General features: G+C 40.8%; 1 protein-coding gene across 3 annotated transcripts in view; it reads right to left on the bottom strand.

Moving 5' to 3' along the window:
- Window positions 1-21,749, bottom strand: part of LOC129497313 (myosin-8) — a 29,201-nt gene extending 7,452 nt beyond the window's left edge. The window contains exons 1-29 of one of the 3 annotated variants that reach the window (XM_055306130.1): window positions 21,635-21,749; window positions 19,609-19,844; window positions 18,566-18,709; window positions 18,324-18,480; window positions 15,881-15,908; window positions 15,672-15,786; window positions 15,496-15,588; window positions 15,303-15,366; window positions 14,345-14,443; window positions 14,149-14,252; window positions 13,850-13,988; window positions 12,539-12,657; window positions 12,300-12,449; window positions 11,027-11,197; window positions 9,680-9,989; window positions 9,502-9,569; window positions 7,804-7,891; window positions 7,604-7,721; window positions 7,111-7,234; window positions 6,878-7,014; window positions 5,135-5,390; window positions 2,583-2,825; window positions 2,317-2,493; window positions 2,087-2,232; window positions 1,915-2,005; window positions 1,436-1,825; window positions 885-1,011; window positions 416-534; window positions 92-288 (exon numbers count right to left, since the gene is read on the bottom strand). In XM_055306130.1, the coding sequence (XP_055162105.1) occupies window positions 92-288; window positions 416-534; window positions 885-1,011; window positions 1,436-1,825; window positions 1,915-2,005; window positions 2,087-2,232; window positions 2,317-2,493; window positions 2,583-2,825; window positions 5,135-5,390; window positions 6,878-7,014; window positions 7,111-7,234; window positions 7,604-7,721; window positions 7,804-7,891; window positions 9,502-9,569; window positions 9,680-9,989; window positions 11,027-11,197; window positions 12,300-12,449; window positions 12,539-12,657; window positions 13,850-13,988; window positions 14,149-14,252; window positions 14,345-14,443; window positions 15,303-15,366; window positions 15,496-15,588; window positions 15,672-15,786; window positions 15,881-15,908; window positions 18,324-18,480; window positions 18,566-18,709; window positions 19,609-19,818 (4,184 nt within the window). In that variant the 5' untranslated portion in view covers window positions 19,819-19,844; window positions 21,635-21,749. Of the gene's footprint in view, window positions 1-91; window positions 289-415; window positions 535-884; window positions 1,012-1,435; window positions 1,826-1,914; window positions 2,006-2,086; window positions 2,233-2,316; window positions 2,494-2,582; window positions 2,826-5,134; window positions 5,391-6,877; window positions 7,015-7,110; window positions 7,235-7,603; window positions 7,722-7,803; window positions 7,892-9,501; window positions 9,570-9,679; window positions 9,990-11,026; window positions 11,198-12,299; window positions 12,450-12,538; window positions 12,658-13,849; window positions 13,989-14,148; window positions 14,253-14,344; window positions 14,444-15,302; window positions 15,367-15,495; window positions 15,589-15,671; window positions 15,787-15,880; window positions 15,909-18,323; window positions 18,481-18,565; window positions 18,710-19,608; window positions 19,849-21,634 lie in introns of all 3 variants that reach the window. The other 2 variants (XM_055306129.1, XM_055306132.1) reach the window with 2 other exon arrangements.
- Between the last annotated feature and the right edge of the window lie 2,119 nt (window positions 21,750-23,868).

The raw sequence follows: 23,868 nt of genomic DNA, 5'->3' as shown, positions 1-23,868 counted from the left end.
CAACATCATCATCATAGTGTTCAGGAATGCTGCTGAGTTGTGCAGCTAGGAAACCATGTTCTTTTCCTCCCTCAGCGTTTGCAGCACGTACTTGGCCTCTTCCAACTCCTCGGTGCGCTGGATGGCGTCCGTCTCATATTTGGTCCTCCACTGGGCCACCTCGCTGTTAGCCTTGGACAGTGCCCTCTGCAGCTCGGCCTTGCCCTCCTGTTCCTCCTCATACTGTTCTCGCAGCAGGTCACAGTCATGGCGGGAGGACTGCAGGGCGTGGGCCAGGGCGTTCTTGGCCTGCAGGAGGACTAGTTTCGTGACTTAAATTCATTTATTTAGTGATACATAATTTACATACCCGGAGTAGAATCTGAATGGACATGTTTAGATTTGCTCAGCCAAGATGATCTTTGGTAAAACTCACTTTAGTTTCTTCCTCCAGCTGACGTTTCAGCTCCTCAATCTGCTGTGTAGATGCTTGTTTGCTTCTTGAAAGTTGGGAGACTAAAGCATCTTTTTCATCTAATTGTCGGGAATATTCACCTAAGAATAATAGAAGTAAATGAATTGGTTAACAGCATAAAAATAAGCTTAAGCTTTCTTACCTGTGTATACCTATACATTTATTTATATATCAAATATATACTTTATCTGCTTGTAAATACGAGTTTAGAACTGATTAGTACTGGCAGTAAAAAGCACAGATAGCACAGGAGTGTAGCAAGTAAACTATCCTGCCAATTCTTGCTTTGTATTCTTTTTGACCTGCTCAGCAGATTCTAACAATTTGTTTATTCCTCTGTAAAATGGGAGGGAGTATTGCTGTTTCTTCAGAACCCCTGGAATCACTTTTATCTAGCATGTAGTTTCAGAGTCCAGGGAAAGGTCCCCACCTGCTTCTGTCTGCACACGTGCTCTCTGAGCTGTCAGGTCGTTGATCAGCCGTTGCTGCTCCTCTTCCTTGGTCTTAAGTTCACTCACCTGATCTTCTAGAGTGCGACACATCTTTTCAAGGTTCCCCTACAGGACATGTAGCAGTGAAAGATGAGACATTGAATGCAGTAAAAAACAAACAAAAACGCCAAAACTTGATTCTTCAGGTATATTTAGAGTGAATAAACTCAAGTCTGAGTGGAAAGTTATGGCACCAACTTGATGGGACAGGCTAGGATTCAAGCATGGTAAGTATGGAATGTCCCTGAAGTGACCATTGTTAGAGCCCATTCATTTTTTCCAGTGATATTGACACTTGATTAAAGGGGATTTTGAAATAGTCTTAATAGGTCATAAGCAAGCACTAACAGAACTGACATAGAATGGAATATATTAGAATAGGAAATACTAGATTAGTGCTATAAACTGCTAGCAAACAATGTTTAGTGACAGAACAATGAATGTTCTATCAGGTTATTAATTACCATCATTTAGAGATGGTATTGGGTACCTTGGCTTTGGAAATGGTCTCTGCATTACTGGCAAGGTCATCGATCTCCATCTTCATCTCACTCTTCTCCTTCTCCAGCTTCTGCTTGACCCTCTGCAGGTTGTCTATCTGCTCCCCGAGCTCAGCCACGCTGTCCGCGTGCTTCTTTCTCAGGGTAGCCGCTGTGGCTTCATGCTGCAGGGTGGCCTCCTCCAGGTCCCTGCGCATCTTCTGGAACTCGGCCTCCCGCTTCTTGTTCATCTCAATCTGGGCAGATGTGGCCCCGCCAGCTTCTTCCAGGCGCTCGCTGATCTCCTCCAGTTCCCGGGAGAGGTCAGAGCGCTGCTTCTCTGCTTTGGCCCTGGAGGCGCGCTCTGCCTCGATTTCCTCCTCCAGCTCCTCGATGCGGGCCTGGGAGTAACACATGCACAGTAACATAAACTCATCTCAACCTCAGGGCTTTTGGCGTACAGATAAAAAATGAAGGGGAGGTGGTTCACCTGCAGCTCTTTGATCTTCTTCTGTAGTTGAATTTCTATTGCTTGCTCATCTTCAATTTTGCTTAGCAGATTGCTGATTTCAAATTCTTTCCTTTAGACAGAAGAATAAGACATATTAGTACTCCTGAATTGAAAGATGGTATCACATGGAATTTTTTTCTGGAGTGCCTACTTTTTGAGTTTCTCATCAAGTTGCTGCTTGTCATTTTCGGCATCCATTGTGGATTCTTGGGCCAATTTTAGGTCTCCCTCTAGTTTCCTCTTTGCCCTTTCTAGATCCATTCGAAGTTTCCTTTCTTGCTCTAGAGACCCTTCAAGCTAATGAGAAAGGAAAACGTATTAAATACTGAAAGTGTATTTTAAAAAAAAATCCTTCCAGTGTATAATCAGAAACACACTTACATCATCCACTTGCTGCTCTAGCTTGGTTTTAGCTTTGGTCAGGGTGTTGACCTTGTCCTCTTCTGCCTGCAGGTCATCCAGGGTCTGCTGGTGGGCCTCTTGGAGGGCCTTCTTCTCCTTGGTCAGCTTTGCGATGGTTTCATCCAGGCCTGCCATCTCTTCTGTGAGGTTTTTTACCTTGAAAAATTAAAGAAATGATACCTGCTCTAAAGCAGCTTAGTAGGGGGGCAGAATCTCTCTGTGGTGGAACAGAATGTGTTTCATACCTTGTTCTCTGTGGCATGCTTCTCCTTTTCGACCTTGGCCAGGGTCAGCTCAAGGTCGTCAATATCTTTCTTGAGCTCTGAACACTCGTCCTCCAGTTTCCTCTTCTTGGCCGTCAGCTCAGCATTGATCTCCTCCTCATCCTCTGCTCTCTCAGTCACCTCCTTGATCTTGGCCTCCAACTGGATTTTGTTTTTAATCAGTTGTTCACACCTTTCCTCTGCATCAGCCAAGGCGTCAGCTTCCTGTGGAGAGATTCATTAAGGTCTTTAGAGAACTTGTTACAATTTTGAACTTGTTCTTTGCACAATATAGTAGTGTTTGCTGAATGCTGGTAACTTCTTCAGTATGAATATAAATTAAACTTAATTGAACATTATTACATGGCCCGGAGAAATGGAGCTAATTAAAAGCGAGACTATAGATTTAGAAACAAATTAATGTGAAAAATGATTGGTTTGAAGCAGTTGACTACAAAGTAGTGTCTAGAGGAGTGATAGGCCATGGGAAGCCTGAGTTCTTGTCTCAGTATTTCCTCCATATGGATGAACATAGGCAAATGACTTTATTCCTTTATTCTCAATTTTCTCATGTAGTTGAGGTGGGAATAAACGATTGCTAGGAACATTTCAGCTGCAATATTCAAAGATTTTGATTTAGATTGGTTGGATTTGGTTTTGATCATTCCCTGTTCACCTCAAGCAACTAGTTGTTAGACTGAATTTTAAAAAGGAAAAGAAAAAGAACTTAAATAATTTTATGCCTGTGAATACATTTCCATGCACATTTGTTATATGCTTGCAACCTTCCTGATAGTCCATAGCAGTGCTGTAACTGTCCACAGTTTTCATTTCCATCTTAAGGATCACCTATTAGTCTCAACATGAATTTTAGAATATGCAAGAACATATAATTTTAAGGCATTACATAGCTCCATAGAGTTTTTATGAGTGACTGAAAAACTCAAATAAAAATCAGCTCAGCCTTATTAGAGTACTCTGGCCTGGGGAATTTCTTTAACTTCTCACTCAGTGTTTTGTTCATAGGTTATGTGTTTTAAATGCTTAAACGGATGATAATAGGGAACTTCTCAGGGTTCCTTTGCTTTTATTTTTAATAGTGATGCATTCATAAGTGTTCTCTCCCTGACCGATGGTAAGAACTGTGAAGAGGCTGTTGGTCATGTGTTTAGGGAAAATACAGCCTTCATGTAAGTGAAAGTATCAGAAGGGAAAGTTGATAGCTTAAAATTTTGGGGAAAACTATTCTTTTCACAGGTTTCTTTATGACACTGGTGGGCTTCTGGACCATAGAAATGGGCAGTTATGCTTGGCCAGAACACTGGTCCAAACTATCCCCTATCCTGGTTACAGCTCCTTCCTGAGCCAAGTAAACAGAAGCCTTAAGAACTGGGAAGAATCACAGAGGGAACTTGGCTCTACCTCACACCCTGGTTGCTTAGTTCATGTAACTGCAAACAGATTTACTGAGCTAAATCTCAGGGGTTAGGCATAGAGAGAAATAAGAATAAGGGGAACCTGCACCCCAGTGTTTATAGCAACAGTGTCCACAATAGCCAAACTATGGAAAGAGCCCAGATGTCCTTCGATGGATGAATGGATAAAGAAGATTGTGTGTGTGTGTGTGTGTATACACTCAATGGAATATTACTTAGCCATCAGAAAGGATGAATCTTGTCATTTACATCAATGTGGATAGATAGAACTGGAAGGTATGCTGAGTGAAATACATCAATCAGAGAAAGACATTTATTATATGGTTTCATCCATGTGGAATATAAAAAACAGTGCAGAGGATCATGGGGGAAGGGAGAGAAAAATAAAACAGGACAAAATCAGAAAGGAAAACAAACCAGAGACTCTTAATCATAGGAAACAAAGGGTTGCTGGAGGGGAGGTTGGTGGGGGGGATGGGTAAATTGGGTGACAGGCGTTAAGGAGGGCATGTGATGTAACGAGCATTGTCAAATCCAAGTTGCTGTGCATGGCTGTCAGGGCTCTCTGTAATCCCCAGCTCATCTGCCATTCCCAACCACAAAGGCTTTTCCAGCCAGGCTAAACAATTTGCTTATCACAAATAATTCACAACTGATAAAATATTGGACACTACCTCTGAAACTAATGATGTACTGTATGTTAGCTAATTGAATTTAAAAAATAATGGCTTTTCTTTAATTTCAAAACAATCTCATAGACTTGGTGTTCGGAGACTAAGACAATCCTTGTAAGGCTGAGATGAGGTATGCGAGGCAAATGGGTGCTATATCTGACTGAGATCTGGGGCATGGCGTTTAAATTCTTCCTCATGGTTGCTAGATTTGTGATACTGTTGAATATGTTCTTCAGTCCTCCCTTTTCCATTTGTAATTTGGAAATCTTTGTGTGTATCTTCCTCATAGGACTACTGAAAGATGAGTGAAATCCTTAAAAAAGTAACTTGAGATTTTCTTTTTTAAGACAAGGCTATTTGTAAATCCAAAGTGCATATGCCTTCCAGAAATGCTTCAGTAACATGCAACATTCAGAATACTCACAGATTGAACCTGGAGCTGCAGGTCATTTTTCTCTTTTAAGAGAGTGACCATTTTTTCCTCCAGTTCCTTCCTTTTCGCCTCTGACTTGGCAAGCTCATCTTTGGTTTTCTGAAACTCTTCCTTCATGGTAGCCATCTCCTTCTCAGTCTCTGCGCTCTTGAGAAGGGGTTTGATCTTGAAGAAGAGCCTCATCCAGGGCCAGTGCTTGACGTTCATGAAGGCACGTATATTGTACTGGATGCAGAAAAGGGCTTCTCTGAAATGACGTAAAAATATCAGTGTAGATCCATCCATTAGGGGCAGTGTTATTGTCACTTTTTATTTTACATGCAGGTTCCCCTTGTGATGATCCCAGGTGTAAATGATCAATCAGATTTTGTATCTGCTAAATGCAGGCTTTATATAGACACAGACACAAACTAGTGCTCAGTGTAATCATGTTGCTAATGTGTACTGCTCATGTTGAATAATTGTGTTCTCACGACCCTGCCACACTAGCAAAGGAGCAGACTTGAGAGCAGGAATACTTTGCACATATGAACAACACATACCAATTTAAGATCATTTGAGCTATTATAATACTAGTGATTTGGGAGTGGATGTGGCAGTTGTGAATTGGTTGTGCCGCTGGGCCATTGGCCTATGGAGTGAGCTGTGAGATGACGCTGGGTGCTTTCAAAGTTGCCTCATCTGAGGAACTTAGGATTTAGCATGTCTTTCTTGAAGCCTTTCCTCTTGATTATCACTGAAGTATCCACTCAAAAACTTTTGTTAGCTTCTTCAGATAATACGCTGGCTTTTCTCAGATTCTTTCAAATGTCTCATTCTTATATGCTTAATTAGATCGTTAGTATCAGCAAGCAATTTAACATGCATTGAGCATGCAGATTTGTTTCATTTAAAGACAAGTTTTAAATAGTAATAAAATATACCCCTTCTGTAAACTGTAGCACTAGACTAGCAAGGTTTGACTATCTTGTAGCAATCTGTAATGCCTTTTCAAGCTTATTAAAATGTAAATTCTATTTCTGTATAGGTCCAAATTACAAGAACCATGACTCTGAGAATGCAAATACCATGACACAAACCATAATGTAGACACATGGGAAGGACTTGGGAAGACTTATAATGCAAATCCAAATAAGCACAGAGAAGCAAAATGAATGCAAAATGTGTGTGTGTGGTGTTGGGGGCAGGGAATGCAGTAGTGCTGGGTAGATACAGCTGAATGAGGCTCATTGGAGAAAGGAGAAGTGCAAGTTCTGAATTGGTAAATAGGTAAATTAGGATGAGGAGAAAGGCTGGGGCAAACATGGAAACAGGAGATAAGCAAATTGTTTAGCCTAGTTGGAAAAGGCTGTATGACTGGGAATGACAGATGAGCTGGGGAATACGGAGACCCCAGACAGCCACGCACAGCAACTTGGATTTGACATGAGAGGCTGAGTGGGGGAGGGGTGTGGGGGTGGGTGGGTAGAGGTCCCCAGACTGAGATATGGCATGATGAAAATCGTGTTTATTGCAAATTATTCAGGTAGCTCTATGCGAGGTGCTTGGACCAGGAGAAATTGAAGGGAGTCCAAGTGTGAGGGTTTAAGCAAAGGCAGATATATTGTAGGAGTGAGTTCTGAACTGCACAAGAAGCATTTATTAGCCACAAAATGAAAGTTAATAAATGAGAAGGGCAGGGTGATAGTCCCAAAGGACTCTCTTTACTAAGCAGATGATTTGCATGGTTGTTACCTCCTTTGCAACATCTTCTGATATTCTACCCTCATTAGGAATCCCCTGCAGACGGCTTGGGTTCTTGTTATAATTTGGGACAACTTTTCATCTCTCATTTCTTCTAGAAGACCCAGAAGGCCAGCTTTGAAGAAAACCTGGAGAAAAGGAGAATCATTAGTCTTCTTCGTGGTACAGGAGATACAGAAATAGCAGAAGGGTATGGATCAGGTAGGAATAAATGGCAGCTATACCTTGGTATGTCCAAATTTATACTGGGTGTGATCAATATCAATAGAGGCAAGAAGTTTCTCAGAAGCTTTCTTGCTGTCAATGAACTGTCCTTCTGGGATAGCACTTGCATTTAAAACTTTGTATCTGTTCAGTCAAACAAAGAAAAGAATGATTAGGGAAGTATGATTATATGGGGAAACCAAATGACCCAAAAAGGAAGTATCAACAAAGATGTGAGAAAAAAAGTAAAAGTAGAAAATCCAGCTGTCCTATAAGTTCAAATAGTAAAACAATGTGATTTTTCTGTAGTCTAATGCACACCTTCTTCCTGTTTGTAAGAAATACCATCTCTTCCAAACTGTTACCCTGTCCTGTTACCACAAGACTTTATCATCTGACTTCTTAATTTTACATTTACTAAGCAGGGGGCATGAAATACAATGAACAAAAGACAACAATTAAGATGATAAAGTGTTCACAGCATTCAGTGAAATACAGCAAAGAGTGACTGGCCTTTGTTTAAAATCCCCATAAAGGATCCTGCTTGGGAACCCCTTCCTGCAGATGCGGATCCCTTCCAGCACACCGTTACACCGCAGCTGATGCAGGACAAGTTCATGCTCCATGGCCCCTAAGAGGAAGAATACACATGCCTTATTTCATGGTCTAAAGCAAACATTCTGGCGCTTGTTTGGGTATCAGAAGTGTCTTACCTGGTGTTTTGGTTTCATTGGGGATGATGCACCGTACAAAGTGGGGGTGAGTGCTCCTCAGATTGGTCATCAGCTTATTTAAATTTTCCTAGAAAACCAGACAGAAGGGACTTGATGAGAAAGTTTTATCTTGGATTGCTTTTTTTAAATTATTTGGTGTGAACCTAGGCACTCGCTTAACTGTTAGGGATAAGCCTGTGAGGCTTCAATTGGTCTGTATTTTTAAGGTCTCCAGAATTCTAGCCTGACAACCACAAGGCCAAAGTGCTGGGAAGAAATGTAGCTCTCCAGGGTATTCATTTATAACACCTAGGATCTATTCTATAAACAAACTGCAAATCCCATATCCTTGATGCACAGGAATTGTTTTCGACTGGGAATCAGACAAAAGACTGTGGTCTCATTCTGCCGCTAATGAGCTGCTTGACTCTGTAAAATTCTCTTTGTCTCTCTGGGCTTTAATTCGAAAAGAGTTGAGATTGCCTCTAAAACCTCTTCCATCTGTCTCAGTGCTAGTAATTTTCATAGTAGTTTACATTGGGAACCTAGGTTAGTGCTTGTCCTGCCTTTGCCATTCCTTCCTCAAGTTTATTTTATCCCTGGGACCTGTCTTCTTGTTTTGTACTGTTTTTGTTTTGCTTTGTTTTGTTTTTAAGAATCTAAAATCATGAGACTGTATAATCTTGTGTAGGTGGATATTGGGTGCCTGGGAATGATTCACAGCCTGAAGCATCTTGGGAGGGGTGTTATTCCAGAAAGAGTAATTGTTTATGACTGATTATGAAGTTTTATTCAACTATAGAAAACTCACGTGTAAATATTTCTTAATATTTTGTAGGTATACTCTTTGAGAGAAAACAAAGTTGCTTTGTTTTCTTTCATATCTCAGTTAACTATTAAGAGAGAATAAGTACTGTGAGCTTCTAATCTTGAAGATGTGTGCAAGGATAAGTTGATGAAGCAAGAGTCTACTTGGTGAGGTGATGCAGATTGGTAGTGAGAAAGGAAAAGAACAGGCCAGTTTCCCTGTTTCAGTGATGGGTTATAGCCTTTAGTTTTAAAAGGAATGAGACTTAGCTATACAGATTCTGACAAAGCAGCCCTGAGTCCAGACATTTCACATACTTTCCTTTGGAAGAGTCTGTTTTTAAGCTACCTAACAAAATCACATTATTTGTAGTAAAATTATTTGTTATTTTAATTTTAAGAGATATTTTCTAGATTAATCATCCACATAAATTACCACGCTTGACGTTAGATGATTTTCAGTCATTACAAAAAATTAAATCCACCTCAGAGGACCAACATGTGATGGAAGGATGTGCTAAATAGTGTGTCTCTGGTTCACTGTCAAAGAGGAACTCAGGATCATTCTCAAAGGGCAGCATTAGTGGAATAAAGAGAACAGCTTTCCTTAGGGACAACTTTGAAGTTCAGCTATGTTTCTTTAAAAATTAGCCTGATTACATAGTAAGAAAGCTTCTGAGGATATTTTGGCATTCCTGAACACATCAGTGATCATAATGAGGAATAATGGGTAGTAGAGCATCTGACCCTGTAAGAGAAGCATTGCATTGGCTCTACAGTGATAAGAGTGAATATTTGAACATTCCATTCCCTCTTAATTTATTCTAAACCCTATAATTATGACAATTCATAGAAACTGAATAGATTTTTTGGGTGAAATTTGTACTTTACCCTGAAAAGGGCTGATACAGTCTGGAACGAAGAACCCTTCTTCTTAGCACCTTTCTTTGCGCCACTGTCTGAGGTAGAAAGAAAAACCCATCAATTAGAGTAGAATCCTAGAGGCTGTGATGTTATATGAACATTTTGTGGGAATGGGCTTGATTTAGATTAAGAGCACAGAGAGTACCTGCTTCAGCACTAGCGTAAGTGGAAAAGAGACTGGCCAGAGTCTTCATTGCAGACTTCTGGTACAGACCGACCACAGTGTCATTTAGGGGGTCCTTGTTCTTGTCAAGCCAGCCACCAATGTTGTAGTCCACGGTGCCTGCATAGTGGATCAGCGAGAAGTGTGCCTCAGCCTTGCCTTTGACCACTTTGGGCTTCTGGAAGTTGGCAGACTTGCCCAGGTGCTGGTCATAGAGCTTGTTCTTGAAGGAGGTGTCTGTGGCCTTGGGGAACATGCACTCCTCTTCCAGGATGGAAAAGATGCCCAGTGGCTGGATTCAGAAACGTGGACATTAGTGTCAACCTATCTTTCCGAAAAGATGCAGATGTGGTGGCTGTCTCTTACTGAATTATTAGAACTGCCAAGTAAAATATGTATATAAAATAAACTAGGGTCATAGCTCACAAAGAAACCCTTTTATCATCACTGGAGTGACTTTTCCACCATTCCTTGTCCTATTCAATCCATAGCAACATTTTCAGTTAAAAGAATAGCAGAGTACAAACTCCAAATGTCAGCACAGCGTGTGTGGGCAGTTTGTTAAAATGTTCTATATTTTCACGCATTTTGCCTATTTAATGAATTAATCTATTGTCACTGTTTTATTTTGTTTTGAAGAGGATTTACGGGCTTAACTTGATGTTTATATGTGGTAATTATATAATAAAAATAATCTTAACCTTATTTTTAAAACATTTTCTGTATTTAATCTCCTTAAAGGTGGATTATGGAAAAGCATAAGCAATTAGACTTCTTGACTTCCAAACAGATTATCTTTCATATATATAGGTCCCTAGCTGGATTATATGTGTACTAATTTTTATTTAGAAAAAAAGACTTATTTATGTTGTTGACGTCTTGGATCTTAATGGAGATAGATTCAAAACTAGTGAGGTAGTTCTGGTGGAGCAAATCGTCTCAATCAAGTTTTAAAATCAGGTTTGAATTGCTGTTAGAACAAAACTTTAGGACAGAATGAAATTAAAAGCTCTGCTCCTTCTTATGTAGAAGAGGAAGTTCTAAACAGTAATTCTGTTTGTTCTGATACCCCTCCAGGGTGACAGTGATACTTTCTAGAATTGCTTCAGACACTTGGGAAAGTTATCCTTGCAATTTGCCTTTCTTTAGAAGTCCAATGGACGGGGGCGCCTGTGCAGCTCAGTCAGTTATGTGTCTGACTCCTGATTTCAGCTCAGGTCTTGATCTCAGGATCATGAGTACAAGCCCCACATTGGGCTCCACACTGGGCATGGAGCCTACTTAAAACACAACACAACAAAACAAAAGAAATCAAAGAGTCAAACAGACCTTCTCGATAAGCTCAATGCAGGCAGCTAGGTCCATCCCGAAGTCGATGAAGGTCCACTCAATACCCTCCTTCTTATACTCCTCCTGCTCCAGCACGAACATGTGGTGGTTGAAAAATTGTTGCAGTTTCTCATTGGTGAAGTTGATGCACAGCTGCTCCAGGCTGTTGAACTGCATAAAATGAAATCTTCAACATTAAATGGATTTTTTAGCAGTAAAATTGATTACTGAAAAATTCTGTTATTGAAAAAAATGGAATACAGTAATGAAAAAAAATTTAAACTAATTATTGTTCTTTTAGAAGTCCCAAGGGAAAAAAATGATCATTTTTTGACAACAGCATTTATCATGAATTCTGGGCATTATTTAAAGGCACTGGTGGCAGTTATACAGCAACACTTCTGGTAGGATCTACCTCCTTCCCAGCTCTAGACTGCATAAGCAATAACATATATTAAAAGTACAATCATAGTCCCATGAGTTATAGTTTAAATTTAAGGGTGAAAGTAATTTATTGGAAAGCTTCACTTTTTTTTGACCATCCCATTCTTCCAATTCAGGATAAAGTTCACATTTTCACTTTTGGCTGTCTCATTATAAGGAAAGCTTATCCTAAGACCTTTTAGTTGATGTGCAAATGGAATAATAGGCAAAATTTTCTCCTCTTCATATCAGACATTTGGCAAATTCCCTTTGCCAGGTCTGTGAAAGTAGGGACCAGATGTGGTATAGTAATTGATGATCTGAAAGAGTCTTTGTAATAACTTACACCTGCATTTTACACATGATGCAGCTGATGGCCTGGAGGTGAAATAGTAGGTGTCAGATGGACCTGGAACAGGAGAGACTATGACCTTTCTGTGTGCTTTTCCTCCATGGGAGATGCCCTAAGCATCTGGGTTCCTGTCCTGGCTTTGCCTTAAATGGCTGTGCCTTAAATGGCTCTTTAGCAAGAGTTTTGATTTTCCTGCATCTGTTTCTCCACATGTAATTAGTAGTAGTATTAGTTACCCTTGAGTGAGTTGTTTCAAAGATTAAATGAGGTAACATTTCAAAGTGCTTAGTGTAGTGCCAGAAATATACTGACACTTCCACAAATACCCGTTATGGTTATCATTACATTTCTGTTATTGCCTATGTATTTGGGAGGTAACTCCTGTTCTGGGTGCAGTGTTGGAGGAAGCAATGTGGATTTGTACATGTACAGGAATACCTGTATATCAGAATCCACTCTGTTTTTCTCTCTCTTTTTATTAATATGAAGACAACTCACATCAAAGATCTCAAAGCCAGCGATGTCCAGGACCCCGATGAAGTACTGCCTGGGCTGCTTGGTGTCCAGCTGCTGGTTGATGCGGGTGACCATCCACAGGAACATCTTCTCGTAGACGGCCTTGGCCAGAGCGCCCACCGCATTGTACACCTTCATGGACAGAGTGGTGATTGTTGACGTACCAAAGACATGCTGAGAAGGCCTAGGATGTGTGTCATTCATTGAGGTCGTGCACTCACCTGCTGCACAGTCTGGCCTTTGGTGACATACTCGTTGCCGACCTTGACCCTGGGGTAGCAGAGGGCTTTGAGCAGGTCAGCAGAGTTCAGGTTCTGGAGGTAGGCTGCCTTGTCAGCGACTGCAGAGACACAATTTAAGAAATGTTTAATGGTGGAAATCCCTTTTAACCTAATTGTCTATTTTTTTCCAATCCATTTTCTTTATTATTTAAATAAGTTTTAAGTAATTCTATAGAAAGTCAGAATAGGTTCCCTGTGCATTAGAGCACATACTTGCTAATAAATGGTCACTTATGCTGGCCTTTGGAGACTTATTGCTAGTAGTTTATGAGAAATTCATCAACAATTAACATATGATTGCTAGTAGTTTATGAGAAATTCATCAACAATTAACATATGTCCAGTGTTTATGATGACACTTTATGTAAGACAAAAGCCACAGTGCCTGCTCTTAAGGCAGACATATTAGGTGTGGTTGGAAGGAAATGATAAATCTTAATATTTGCTGTTATAGAGAGATAAAGGTCTGAATATTTAGATCCTTATTTCAGTTTTGCTCCTCCCAGTTTAGATACTAAATTTCAATGTGGATACTAAATATCACTGTGTGCCCCCTACAGAGTCTCTTTCTGAAATTCTGCTAAGGACTGTAATATAAATGTCACAGGTCAGGAACCACAGTAACTGCTGAAAAGTTTAGAGGAGGGAGAGAATATGTCAAGCTGGGGTGGTCGGGAAAGGCTTCAAGGAGCAGATAACTTTAGCTTCCTTGGTAGGTCCTGTATGTTCCACATACGGAATACATGATTTTTCTTTCTCAGTTCTTATTTTATCTGACTGCCTAGAGTGCCTACACAACGCACACATGCGCACAGATGTCTAGGGACATCCTTCACCCTCAGCTCTGTGTTGGGCAGATCCTGTATCTCCAGCCACTAGTTTACTGAGCTACTGCGGAAATAGCTAATATGCTAAGTAGTCTTTCGTACTTAGCCACCATTGCCATGGCAGAGCAGGAGTGCTATGCCATCTCTCTCTCTCTCTCTCTCTCTCTCTCATCTGACTCTAGTTGTGTTTTTTTAGATATATTTTTATAAGTGCCTATTAGGTCATTTTAACTTATTTGGGTTGTTTAAAAATGATGGAGGTTTGGAGACGCAAGGGAGAAAAAGGAGTGAGGAAAATGTGCAGTGTGTAAATATGTATATGCCCTTCAGAAGTTCAGCTATAATGGAGATGTGAGTTTAGAATAGGCTTCTTTTTTTTTTTTTTTTCCTGCTGTATTCTCCAGAAGGAGATTCATCTGGTAACCTTCGGTGCCATCTGGCTCGGCCTGCTCCTCCCGCTGCTTCTGCTTGAACTTCATGTTCCCATAATGCATCACGGCCCCCGTGAGCTTGTAGATGGAGACTTTCTCTTCAGGAGTGAAGCCCAGGATGTCAATGGCACTCTGCCAGGAGACATGACAGGACAAAGGTTTAGGGCAGAAGAGATTAATTTATTTTAAAGAATTTATACTGTATCCTATACTGACTGTGTCCACCTACAGTGGGCTGTTCCCACACATAACGAATTTTTTTTTACAGTGTGTGTATGTGTATGTGACTTACATCTGTAGCCATCAGCTCCTCTTGGTCATCAATGCTGGGGACTGTGATCTCCCCTTGGCTGACGAAGGCATAGTCATATGGATTGGTGGTGATCAGGAGCATTTCTGAGTACATACAATTCAAGGTATACATTTTATATTAGAAGTTGTTAACAAAAAATATTAATGTTCATCTGTGAATTTAAGTTCTTTCTTACCAATCAGATCTGGCTTCTTATTGGAAGTGATCTGATAAAAAATATGGTAGCTTCTTTCTGCCTTCAGCTGGAAAGTAACTCTAGACTTTTCTAGAAGATCTGAAAATAGAAATAGGTATTAAATTAGGGGAAAAAATGCTGCTGAAAATAAATACATATATATTTTTGGGTGGGTGGGGAGATTGGGGAGGTTACAGAGGCTAAGGGAGATGGGGAGAGAATCTTAAGCAAGTTCCACACCCAGTGTGGAGCCTGATGCTGGTCTCAATCTCACAACCCTGAGGGCATGATCTGAGCTGAAATCAAGAGTCAGATGCTGAACTGACTGAGCCACCCAGGTGTCCTAATGTTGCTGAAATATTAAGTGAACCTCAGTGTTTTTGCTAAAACTGTGAGCATTACGTTAGACTCCGATGAGATTTCTCCCTAATGATTGGTCATCTTGGTGCTGCATACTGGAATTCCAAATACTTATAGCAACTACCCAAGTTCCTCACCACCTGAGAGCAGAGACTGAAGCCCGTCTGATCTAGTAAAAGTAAACTTTTAATAAGGGGGTCCTGTGACCCTGTATTATAATCGATCTGTAATATCTTCTCCTTCCTCATGTTATCTGAGACTTCATGGTGAGTGGCTATTTAGAAACACCTACCAAAGCTCAAATGAAGAGCAAATCACAGAGATGTATTGTAAAACTATAGGTAATTCATAGGAACCCAGAAGTAGCCCTAGCGTGTCTCTTGGAAAAAAATATCAAAGTTACTTCTGTGGCAGGAATCTCAGGAATGTATTCCAGAACCATCAATCTGCAGAGGTCGATGGAGCATTTCGATAAGTCTGGCATTACCTTATGGGCAATACTGGCAGCAGGCTCAGAGCGTACCAGGTGTTCCTGAACAGCTCTGCAAATGAAATCATTTTTCTCTCTGTTTTGATTTTTGGTGGACCTGTTACTCACATGTTTCAATATCTGCAGAAGCCAGTTTCCCTGTGGTACCAAAGTGGATTCTAATGAATTTACCCTTGAAAAGAGAAAGATTATTAAGTATTAAAAAGTTGAAGCACACAGAAAGATGCAATAGAAATAATTCAGACACGCTATCTCTGGCATGTAAGGGCTGAGAAGATCCTTCTGTGACCAGGAGACTTACAAAGCGAGAGGAGTTGTCATTCCTCACAGTCTTGGCATTGCCAAAGGCCTCCAGTAGGGGGTTGGCACTGATGATCTGATCTTCAAGGGTCCCCTGCAAAGGCAAGAGCAGTCCTTACCTCTGGGGCTCCAGACTTCCTGAGAGCCTGAGAGTCTTGAGTCTGACCCCAAACTTACCTGCATCTTGCCAGAAGTAGCTTCTTCCTTCTTCTTCTCTCCAGTGACCGCAATTGTTGCAAAGTACTGGATGACACGCTTGGTGTTCACGGTCTTCCCGGCACCAGATTCTCCTCTGTCAGAGAAGAGAAGAGATCAAAATGACTGCAGCTCACATTGTCCATGTCTATGACAAACACCACAAATCAGATAAGGGAATAATCACATACGTGATCAGGATGGACTGGTTCTCACGATCTGTGGAAGAGAAATCAAGACCCCCAGTCAAAAGAAAGAACATTCAATATAAAGATTATTGAATCCATTTAGATCAAACACAGCTGTTCTTCTGACATTCTGAAGATGTCACCTATGATTTTGGTTTGGTGGTTAGTCCCCAAGGAGCGCTTGGCTCTTGGTGCAAAATTTGTGAAAATGAGAGGCAAGCTATCATCTGTTTTCCTTTTGTATCTTATTCAAGACTTTGTGATGAGAAATTTCAAACAGGTATCACAGAGAGACAATTACAGAGAGCCACCCATGTCCCCATCCTACAGTTTCAACAATTGTTATCACTTGGCCAATTTTATATCCTCTATACTCCTTCCTGTCCCATTCTCCCTGGACTTTTTTTTTTAAATATTTTTTATTTATTTAGTCGTGAGAAACAGAGAGAGAGAGAGAGAGAGAGAGAGAAAGAGAGAAAGGCAGAGACACAGGTAGAGGGAGAAGCAGGCTCCATGCAGGGAGCCCAATGTGGGACTGGATCCCAGGTCTCCAGGATCAGGCCCTGGGCTGAAGGTGGTGCTAAACCGCTGAGCCTCCCGGGCTGCCCTCTCTCTGGATTATTTTAAAGAAAATCCCAAGCATTTTATAATTTCATTTATCAATACTTCAGTAAGAATGATAGAATTTTGAAGTCATGAGGAATCTTAGAAATTACTGAGGCCAAACTCTTTCAATTAACAAACAGATAAAGAAGCTAGGACCCAGAGAGGAATCAGTGACTTTTTGAATAATAATTATATAGCTTGTTAAGGTCAAATGTATTCAGGTCTTCTGATTTCTACTTTCTATATTTTTCTGCTACCTAGCCTCCTGCCAGGTCTTGATAGGACTAATGTGACTGCTGGTAACACTAAATAGGGAAGGGATATGGAATTGTGAATGTGTTCAGTTAGTCTTCTGTTCCTTTTAACTTGATGTACATTTCTAAATGATAAAAACAGACGTTGTCACTAGTTATATGACTGATAACATTGGATTTATACCAATTTTCTGATATGTTAGATCTCCAATTTGAATAAATTCTCATATCTAAAAATACTGGAGAAATAGATACAAATCTGGATGTTATTTTGATGTAGGTGTAGACTTTAGAGAACTTCAGAGTTCTCTTCAGAGCAGTGGACACAGATTTTAGAAGACACTCAAATTGATTTTTTTTTCTAGTAGCAGAAAAACTATGAGATCATATCACATCTCATGGGAGCACCAGTAAGAGAACAATGTTTTAGTCTCTTTTGGCAGTGCCAAAATAACATTAACCAGGTCAAATGCTGCAGTTTTGTGTGGTTTTATGTAGAAGTCATGTTTGGGAGCCCTATGTAACTGTGAATTTGGAGCAGCCCCAAAGCTTGGGGATGGGAAACGTTGGTAGGGGCAGTGGTATACATAGCAGGGTAAGTGCAGCTGCTGAGTCTTAAACCCTCCAAAATGAGCCAGCCTTTGGATAATTTCTGGAAGGTAGCTAGCTTCTGCTAACAACCAAAGAACAGTTTACTAGCATGAAATCCTCATAGAATTGCTGGCCAATTTGTAATGGAAGATTCCTATTTTATTCCTTTCTCTTCTCCCTTCTTCAACAGACGATTTAAAAACAAGGGCAGCAGAACAAGCAAATGAAAACTAAAAAAGAACAAAACCCTTTCAGTTTCCAAAACTCTATGGAACAACAGGAAACTCTGGAGTTTTAAATATCTCCAAAGGCACTACATTTGGTGTGTGAAGATAAAAGGTTTTAATGCCATATTTGGGCCTATAATGCGTATCAAAGGATAAGACAGGAATATGCTTTGATGCTTTGATAAGACAGGAATAACAGTTTGATATAATTTCAAAAATATTTTCAGAGGAAGAGGTATTTTTATTTTCTTCCATTCTAGTAGGAAGAAGCTTCAGAATCATCAGGAGGAAAGTGGTAGCTCTATATTTACACGGGTTATACCCTAAAGGCTGGCAGCTTGTTTAAAGATAAGAATTCACAAAGCTTTCTAGCGGTAGCTGGTAACTGTGTTCCTTGATCGCTGTGGATGTGCTTATTTTAAAATCATTGATTGGAACTTTTCTCCTGTTGAAATCAGAAATTACAACCTGTGGGAAAGCAGCAGATGTGTTTACAGAGGTCTGTTAATTGTTTCCGCCTGGCTTCTGCTTACTAACTGGGTTAGCTTGGGCAGGTAGGTCAGTGAACTCAGCCAGCTTCCCTTTACTCTCTAACATGGGGATGACTGCTGTGAAGAATATATGATACTGTAGTTCTTGGAAGTTCCTTGAAAACAGTGAAGCCCCATGCGGCTACAATGTATTATTATAATCAGAGCCCAGACAGTCTGTTTGTTTGTTAAGGGTTCTGTTTCCACATTTCTGTGAATAGTTGTGTCACTCACTCACCGGTCAGCATGAACTGATAGGCATTGTCAGAGATGGAGAAGATGTGGGGCGGGGCCTCTTGGCGCTTCTTGCCTCGGTAGGCGGCCACCACCTCGGGGTTGTACACTGGCAGCCACTTGTAGGGGTTGACGGTGACGCAGAAGAGGCCCGAGTAGGTCTGAGAAAACCAGAGAGTGCAACATGTGGATCTTGTCTTTACTCAGAGAGAGAGACAGAATAAGGACATCCTGAAAGGCACTCACATAGATCATCCAGGCTGCATAACGCTCTTTGAGGTTGTACAGCACTCCAGGCTCGTGCAGGTGTGTCATCATGGCCATGTCCTCGATCTTGTCATATTTCGGAGGGTTCATGGGGAAGACTTGGTCCTCTCTGACAGTCAGAGTCTGGCAAGTAAAGCAAGAGATCACTTCATATAAATGGTGGGATGTGGGGTTGGTTTGTCTATTTGCTTTGTTTATAAGACTATCATTACAGACACTTTCCATTATATTATTCAGTATTCTTTAAATAAAGGCATGAAATTATATTTGTTTCAGAGTCTGATGCTAAGAAAATACGTCTCCTATTACAAACTAGAATACTACGTTTTTTATTTATTTATTTTTATTTTTTTTATTTTTAAAAAAATTTTTTTTATTATTTATTTATGATAGTCACAGAGAGAGAGAGAGAGAGAGAGGCAGAGACACAGGCAGAGGGAGAAGCAGGCTCCATGCACCGGGAGCCCAACGTGGGACTCGATCCCGGGTCTCCAGGATCGCGCCCTGGGCCAAAGGCAGGCGCCCAACCGCTGCGCCACCCAGGGATCCCGAATACTACGTTTTCTAAAAGATTTTTATTTCTTCCCACGTGCCCCTGTCGCAGGTTTATCAGTTTATATCTTTTTATTCTTATTTTAATAGGCTGAATTTTTAATTTTTCCTGGCTGTTCATTACGGGAAATTACTAATACATTATTTAGCTAAGAAATTAACAATAGTTTCCTGACCAGAGAAGCTGGCTTCCATTCCCCCCAAGTTTGGGGGTTTAGAGTGGGAAGTGGGAGTGAGGGATATGGTGGCGGCTAACTCTAGTGTGTTGAAGTCCTGTGAGCTTCTGGGAAGGGGGGACCTGAGGTTACCACTGGGAACCTCCTTTGCTGTGCAAACTGGGTGTCCGTAATGGACCAGAAGGGTGTCTATAGTGGCAGGAGACTTAGAGCTTCCCAGCAAGTAGAGCTTCACCTCCAAGTGAGGAGACCCAGAAAGACAGACGGGAGTGTTTCCTCTCTGTGTTTACTTACTGCTCCACCTTCTGTCTTCACAGTTACTTTCCCTCCTTCCTTGCTCTGTATGGTGCTCTTCACGTAGGAGGCTTTGGGCTCCGCGACAAAGACGGATGTTTTAGCATCGAAGGGCTTATTTTGGGCCTCAATCCGCTCCTTTTCGGATTTTCGGAGGAAGGGAGCGGCTTCGCCAAAAACCGCCATCTCAGCGTCTGAACTCGCGCTCATGGCTGCGGTTTCTTTAGCAGAGGATTCTGCCTTGGGGAAGAAATGGGGCAGAGGGAGAAATGGAAACCAGAAGTTATACCTGTGAGCGAGGATATACATGAAAGCAGTGTTGCACCCCCATTGCTTGGGCTGCCAGTGCTCCCCCAGGCTGTCACTGGTGTTCTCACACAGGCCAGAGGACTGGTCAGGCATGTTAGGACTGGAGCTTCATTCTTAGTACTTTGCAGATTTCCTTACAGATCACATCTCTTGATCCTCAGGGCCAGAATGCCACTGGAACCCTGTGTGTTTGAATCTCTACACTGTAACAATATCTATAGCTGGTGGATTGTTCTATAGCAGCTGCCTGTCTTTCATCCCTGCTTTTCCTTCTGCATAATGTTTGCATCTGCCATATATCAGGACAGTCATATCGTTAGGATAGAAGGTTTGTCTTGTGCAAAGGGAGGTTGATACTTTCAAAGTTTTCAAAAATGTGCTTTGCCTTTATAAATGGCCTTTTTTTTTTTTTACTCTTAAGACTTGTGTTATTATTTTTTTAATTCATTTATTTGAGGGGAGAGGAGCAGAGGGGGAAGGATGGGAAGAATCTCAAGCAGGCACAGAGCCTGACGAAGGGATGGCTCTCACAACCCTGAGATCATGACCTGAGCCGAAATCAAGAGTTGAATGCTTAACCTATTGAGCCTCTCAGGTGCTCCAAAGCTTCTGTTATTTTAAAAATCTACTTTATGTTAATACTTAGTGTTAAATCGCTTGGGTCATTGAAAGAACGTTATAATAAATTCTTTTTTTTTTTATTTACTTATGATAGTTACAGAGAGAGAGGCAGAGACACAGGCAGAGGGAGAAGCAGGCTCCATGCACCGGGAGCCCGATGTGGGATTCGATCCCGGGTCTCCAGGATCGCGCCCCGGGCCAAAGACAGGCACCAAACCGCTGTGCCACCCAGGGATCTCCATAATAAATTCTTAATATGGGTAGTTTTGCCTTTTGGCTTGTTACCAAGAGACTTAGTGTTGCCTTAATTCCAGAATCTCTTTTGACAGATTGTTTTTTGCATGAGAGATTTCAACTGCCAGTTAGCAGATCTAATTGCGGAGAAAGGAGAGCTTCAGCATGAAGACCCTTCTTCCCACATACATTCCCGGGCTTCTTTTCTTTCCATCAGTAAAAAGAAAAACAAAGGTAAGGGTTCATCACATGTAAACCCTTGTCCTCTGATTGAAAGATACGCCTCTATAGGGTTGGCCTGTTAGATTGTTTGAGTCTTTCATTTCCTTTCAGGTGTAAATTACTTGGGGAAGGGCCAGGACCTGTCCTCAATTAGGCACCGTATTTAGCACTCTGTGGGTGTACCATGGGCGACTTTTTAGATGAGCAATAATAAATCTTCCTAAAAACAAATAACAGTGAGTCATCAAAAAGTAGTTAAAACATTATGGTTGTCACAAGTTGTCTTCATTTTCTGATAAGGATTTTTCTGGGGTGTTTAAAAAATATGTTAGATGTCTAAGGGTCAGTGCTTTGCCAAGTGCTTTGCTTGGCATTGGAATAGTCTGTTGCTCCTGGACGGGTCTAGCAGAATCTATTCTATCCCAAATGGTCCTTCAACCCTGGAACTCAGGTGAGGGGAGTGTAGAGGAGAAGGTGTCCTGGAGCAGCATTTTCCCAGCATTGATAAGCAGTCATTTGGAAGCACTGCCTGCTTAGGTAAGAGCAGGGGCATGGAAATGGTGTACAATTTGGAATTGTTCCCAGCTTCATTAGCCTAAATGCCGTGTGTCATCAACACATCCAAAAAGCTGAGGCTTACCTTCCGAGTTCCAGATGAAACGCAGGTTCAGAAGTGGCTGACACTGTAAACGACAGGTCTCTTATTAGCAAAGCTCTGGCATTCCAGTAAAACAGTTACAGAATTATAATTGCCCTGGCCTGAAACTCAGCTCTGTGAAAATAAAAATCAGACGGGGGCAGGGGGCAGTTTTATGCTCATGGGTGGGGCACAAGGCCAGCTCTTCTGGTCCCTGGGGGTCCTTCAAGCCCCAAGGCCCCCATCACTCACCTCTGGGTTCTTGGTGGAGATAAGGCAGGCGGGGTCCCTGTGCCTATATAGGCACCAGTGTGCTGACGCTGCGGCTCTCTCTTCTTTGTTAGGGCAGGACATTTGGCAACATGACCCTCCTTGTAATTTGTACTGACATTTGGCATGTTTGGATATAATTAGAAGTATTCATATCATTTTGAGTATGTGAACCAATCTCCTATAAATAATTTGACAGGGACCAATCTGCCTGCAGAGAATGCTTTCTAGTATGCTGGGAAGGTGATCTTTGACAGTGCCTAGTGCGGCCTCAGAGTCTGTTCCCAGGGGCTATATTCGATTTGGCAAACTCTTCCACGCATACCTGTGGTAACCCGGTGATCTGATTCCCAGCGACACATTGCTCTCACGGCCTTATCCATTTTTCCCTATTTGTTACCCCCTGAGTCACTGCCAAGACTCACCCTTGGAGTCTGGGCTTGGGCAGCAGTGCCAAGGAGAGAGGAGAGTCTCCACTGAGTCTCCACCATTGGCCCAGTACCCACCCCCTTAGCACTGAAAAACATTACTATTTCAGTATAAAATAGTATGTATTCAGTGTAGGAAAAAACTACAGATAAGCAGAGAGAAAAAATGTCTATAAACCCAGTATGCAGAGATAAAATAGAGACATATAAGTGGGATCATACTATATACATGTATATAGTATGTGTATGTTTTATAATCTACTTAAAGTTATATCATAGGTAATTTTCATATCATTGATATAATTTTATCCTTACTCTTTAAACAGATTATGTTATGATCATTCTTTTTAAATTAACAATTTTCAAGACAACTTTAAAATAAATGAATAATTAGGGATAATGTGCCCTACTGGATATCAAAGCCCTTTTTGGCATAGAACACAGGTGTGATGGTTGAGCTACCTTGATAGAAAGTTCAAGAGAATTTCAGAGACATTGTTGATATCTGTGAATTGAGTTTTAATAGTGAAGAAGAAAGTGAACCACATATAAATAAGGTTCCATTTACTCAGATTTTCTGTTGCATGCAAACTCAGTCCTCAATAGATTGTGGTGTTTCAGAAAGTTGGTTTTACCAGTATCTTTCATCTGGCCCCCTTACTGAGTTTCCTTATCACTTCTGACAATTATGTGATTCTCTTGGACTTTTGATGTAGATATGCACAAATAATCACAATTTTGTGTCTTCTTTTTTTAATTTTTTTTTAATTTTGTGTCTTCTTTCTTTTGTTATTTTTATGTCATTTTTTTTTTCTTATTGCATCACCTAAGACATTTAGGACAATGTTGAATAGTAACACTAGGATACTTAGACTCTAGACAAGGTAAGCGATCCTTGTTTTGTTCCTGGCTTTAATTGGATCACCTCTAACGTTTCAAGTGTGGTATTTACTGTACACTTTATATCTAGTTTGCTAGTGATATTAATCATAAAAATGAATAAATCTTCATTTCTAGGTACATGACGAAGAAAATTGAAAACATATACTTATACAAAAATTTGTACACAAATATGCATAGCAGCATTATCCACAATAGGCAGAAAATGGAAACAACTCAAATGTTCATCAACAGACAATGGATAAATGAAATGCGGTCTATCCATATGATGGAGAGTATTCTTCAGCCATAAAAAGGAGTGAAATACTGACACATGTTACAGCATGGATGAACTTTGAACCTCAGAGGCATTATGCTGAAGTGACAGACATAGGGCACTTACATTTGGTGATTCCATTTCTATAAAATGTCAACAACAGGCAAGTCTATAGAGACAGAAAGGAGATTGGTGGTTGCCAGAGGATGGTCTGGAGAGGGGAAATTGAAGAGTGACTGCTAATGAGATTTCTTTTTGAGGGGATGAAATGTGAAATTAGGTAGTGATTATGGTTGCATAACTTTGTAAATCTACTAAAACCACTGATTTGTATGTTTAAATGGAGAACTTATGGCATGTGAATTATATCTTTAAAAATGTAT

This window comes from Nyctereutes procyonoides, unplaced genomic scaffold, assembly GCF_905146905.1.
Source record: "Nyctereutes procyonoides isolate TBG_1078 unplaced genomic scaffold, NYPRO_anot_genome, whole genome shotgun sequence".
Taxonomy (NCBI): Eukaryota; Metazoa; Chordata; class Mammalia; order Carnivora; family Canidae; genus Nyctereutes; species Nyctereutes procyonoides.
Note: the sequence above shows the minus strand (reverse complement) of the source record. Positions and strands in the feature narration are given on the sequence as shown.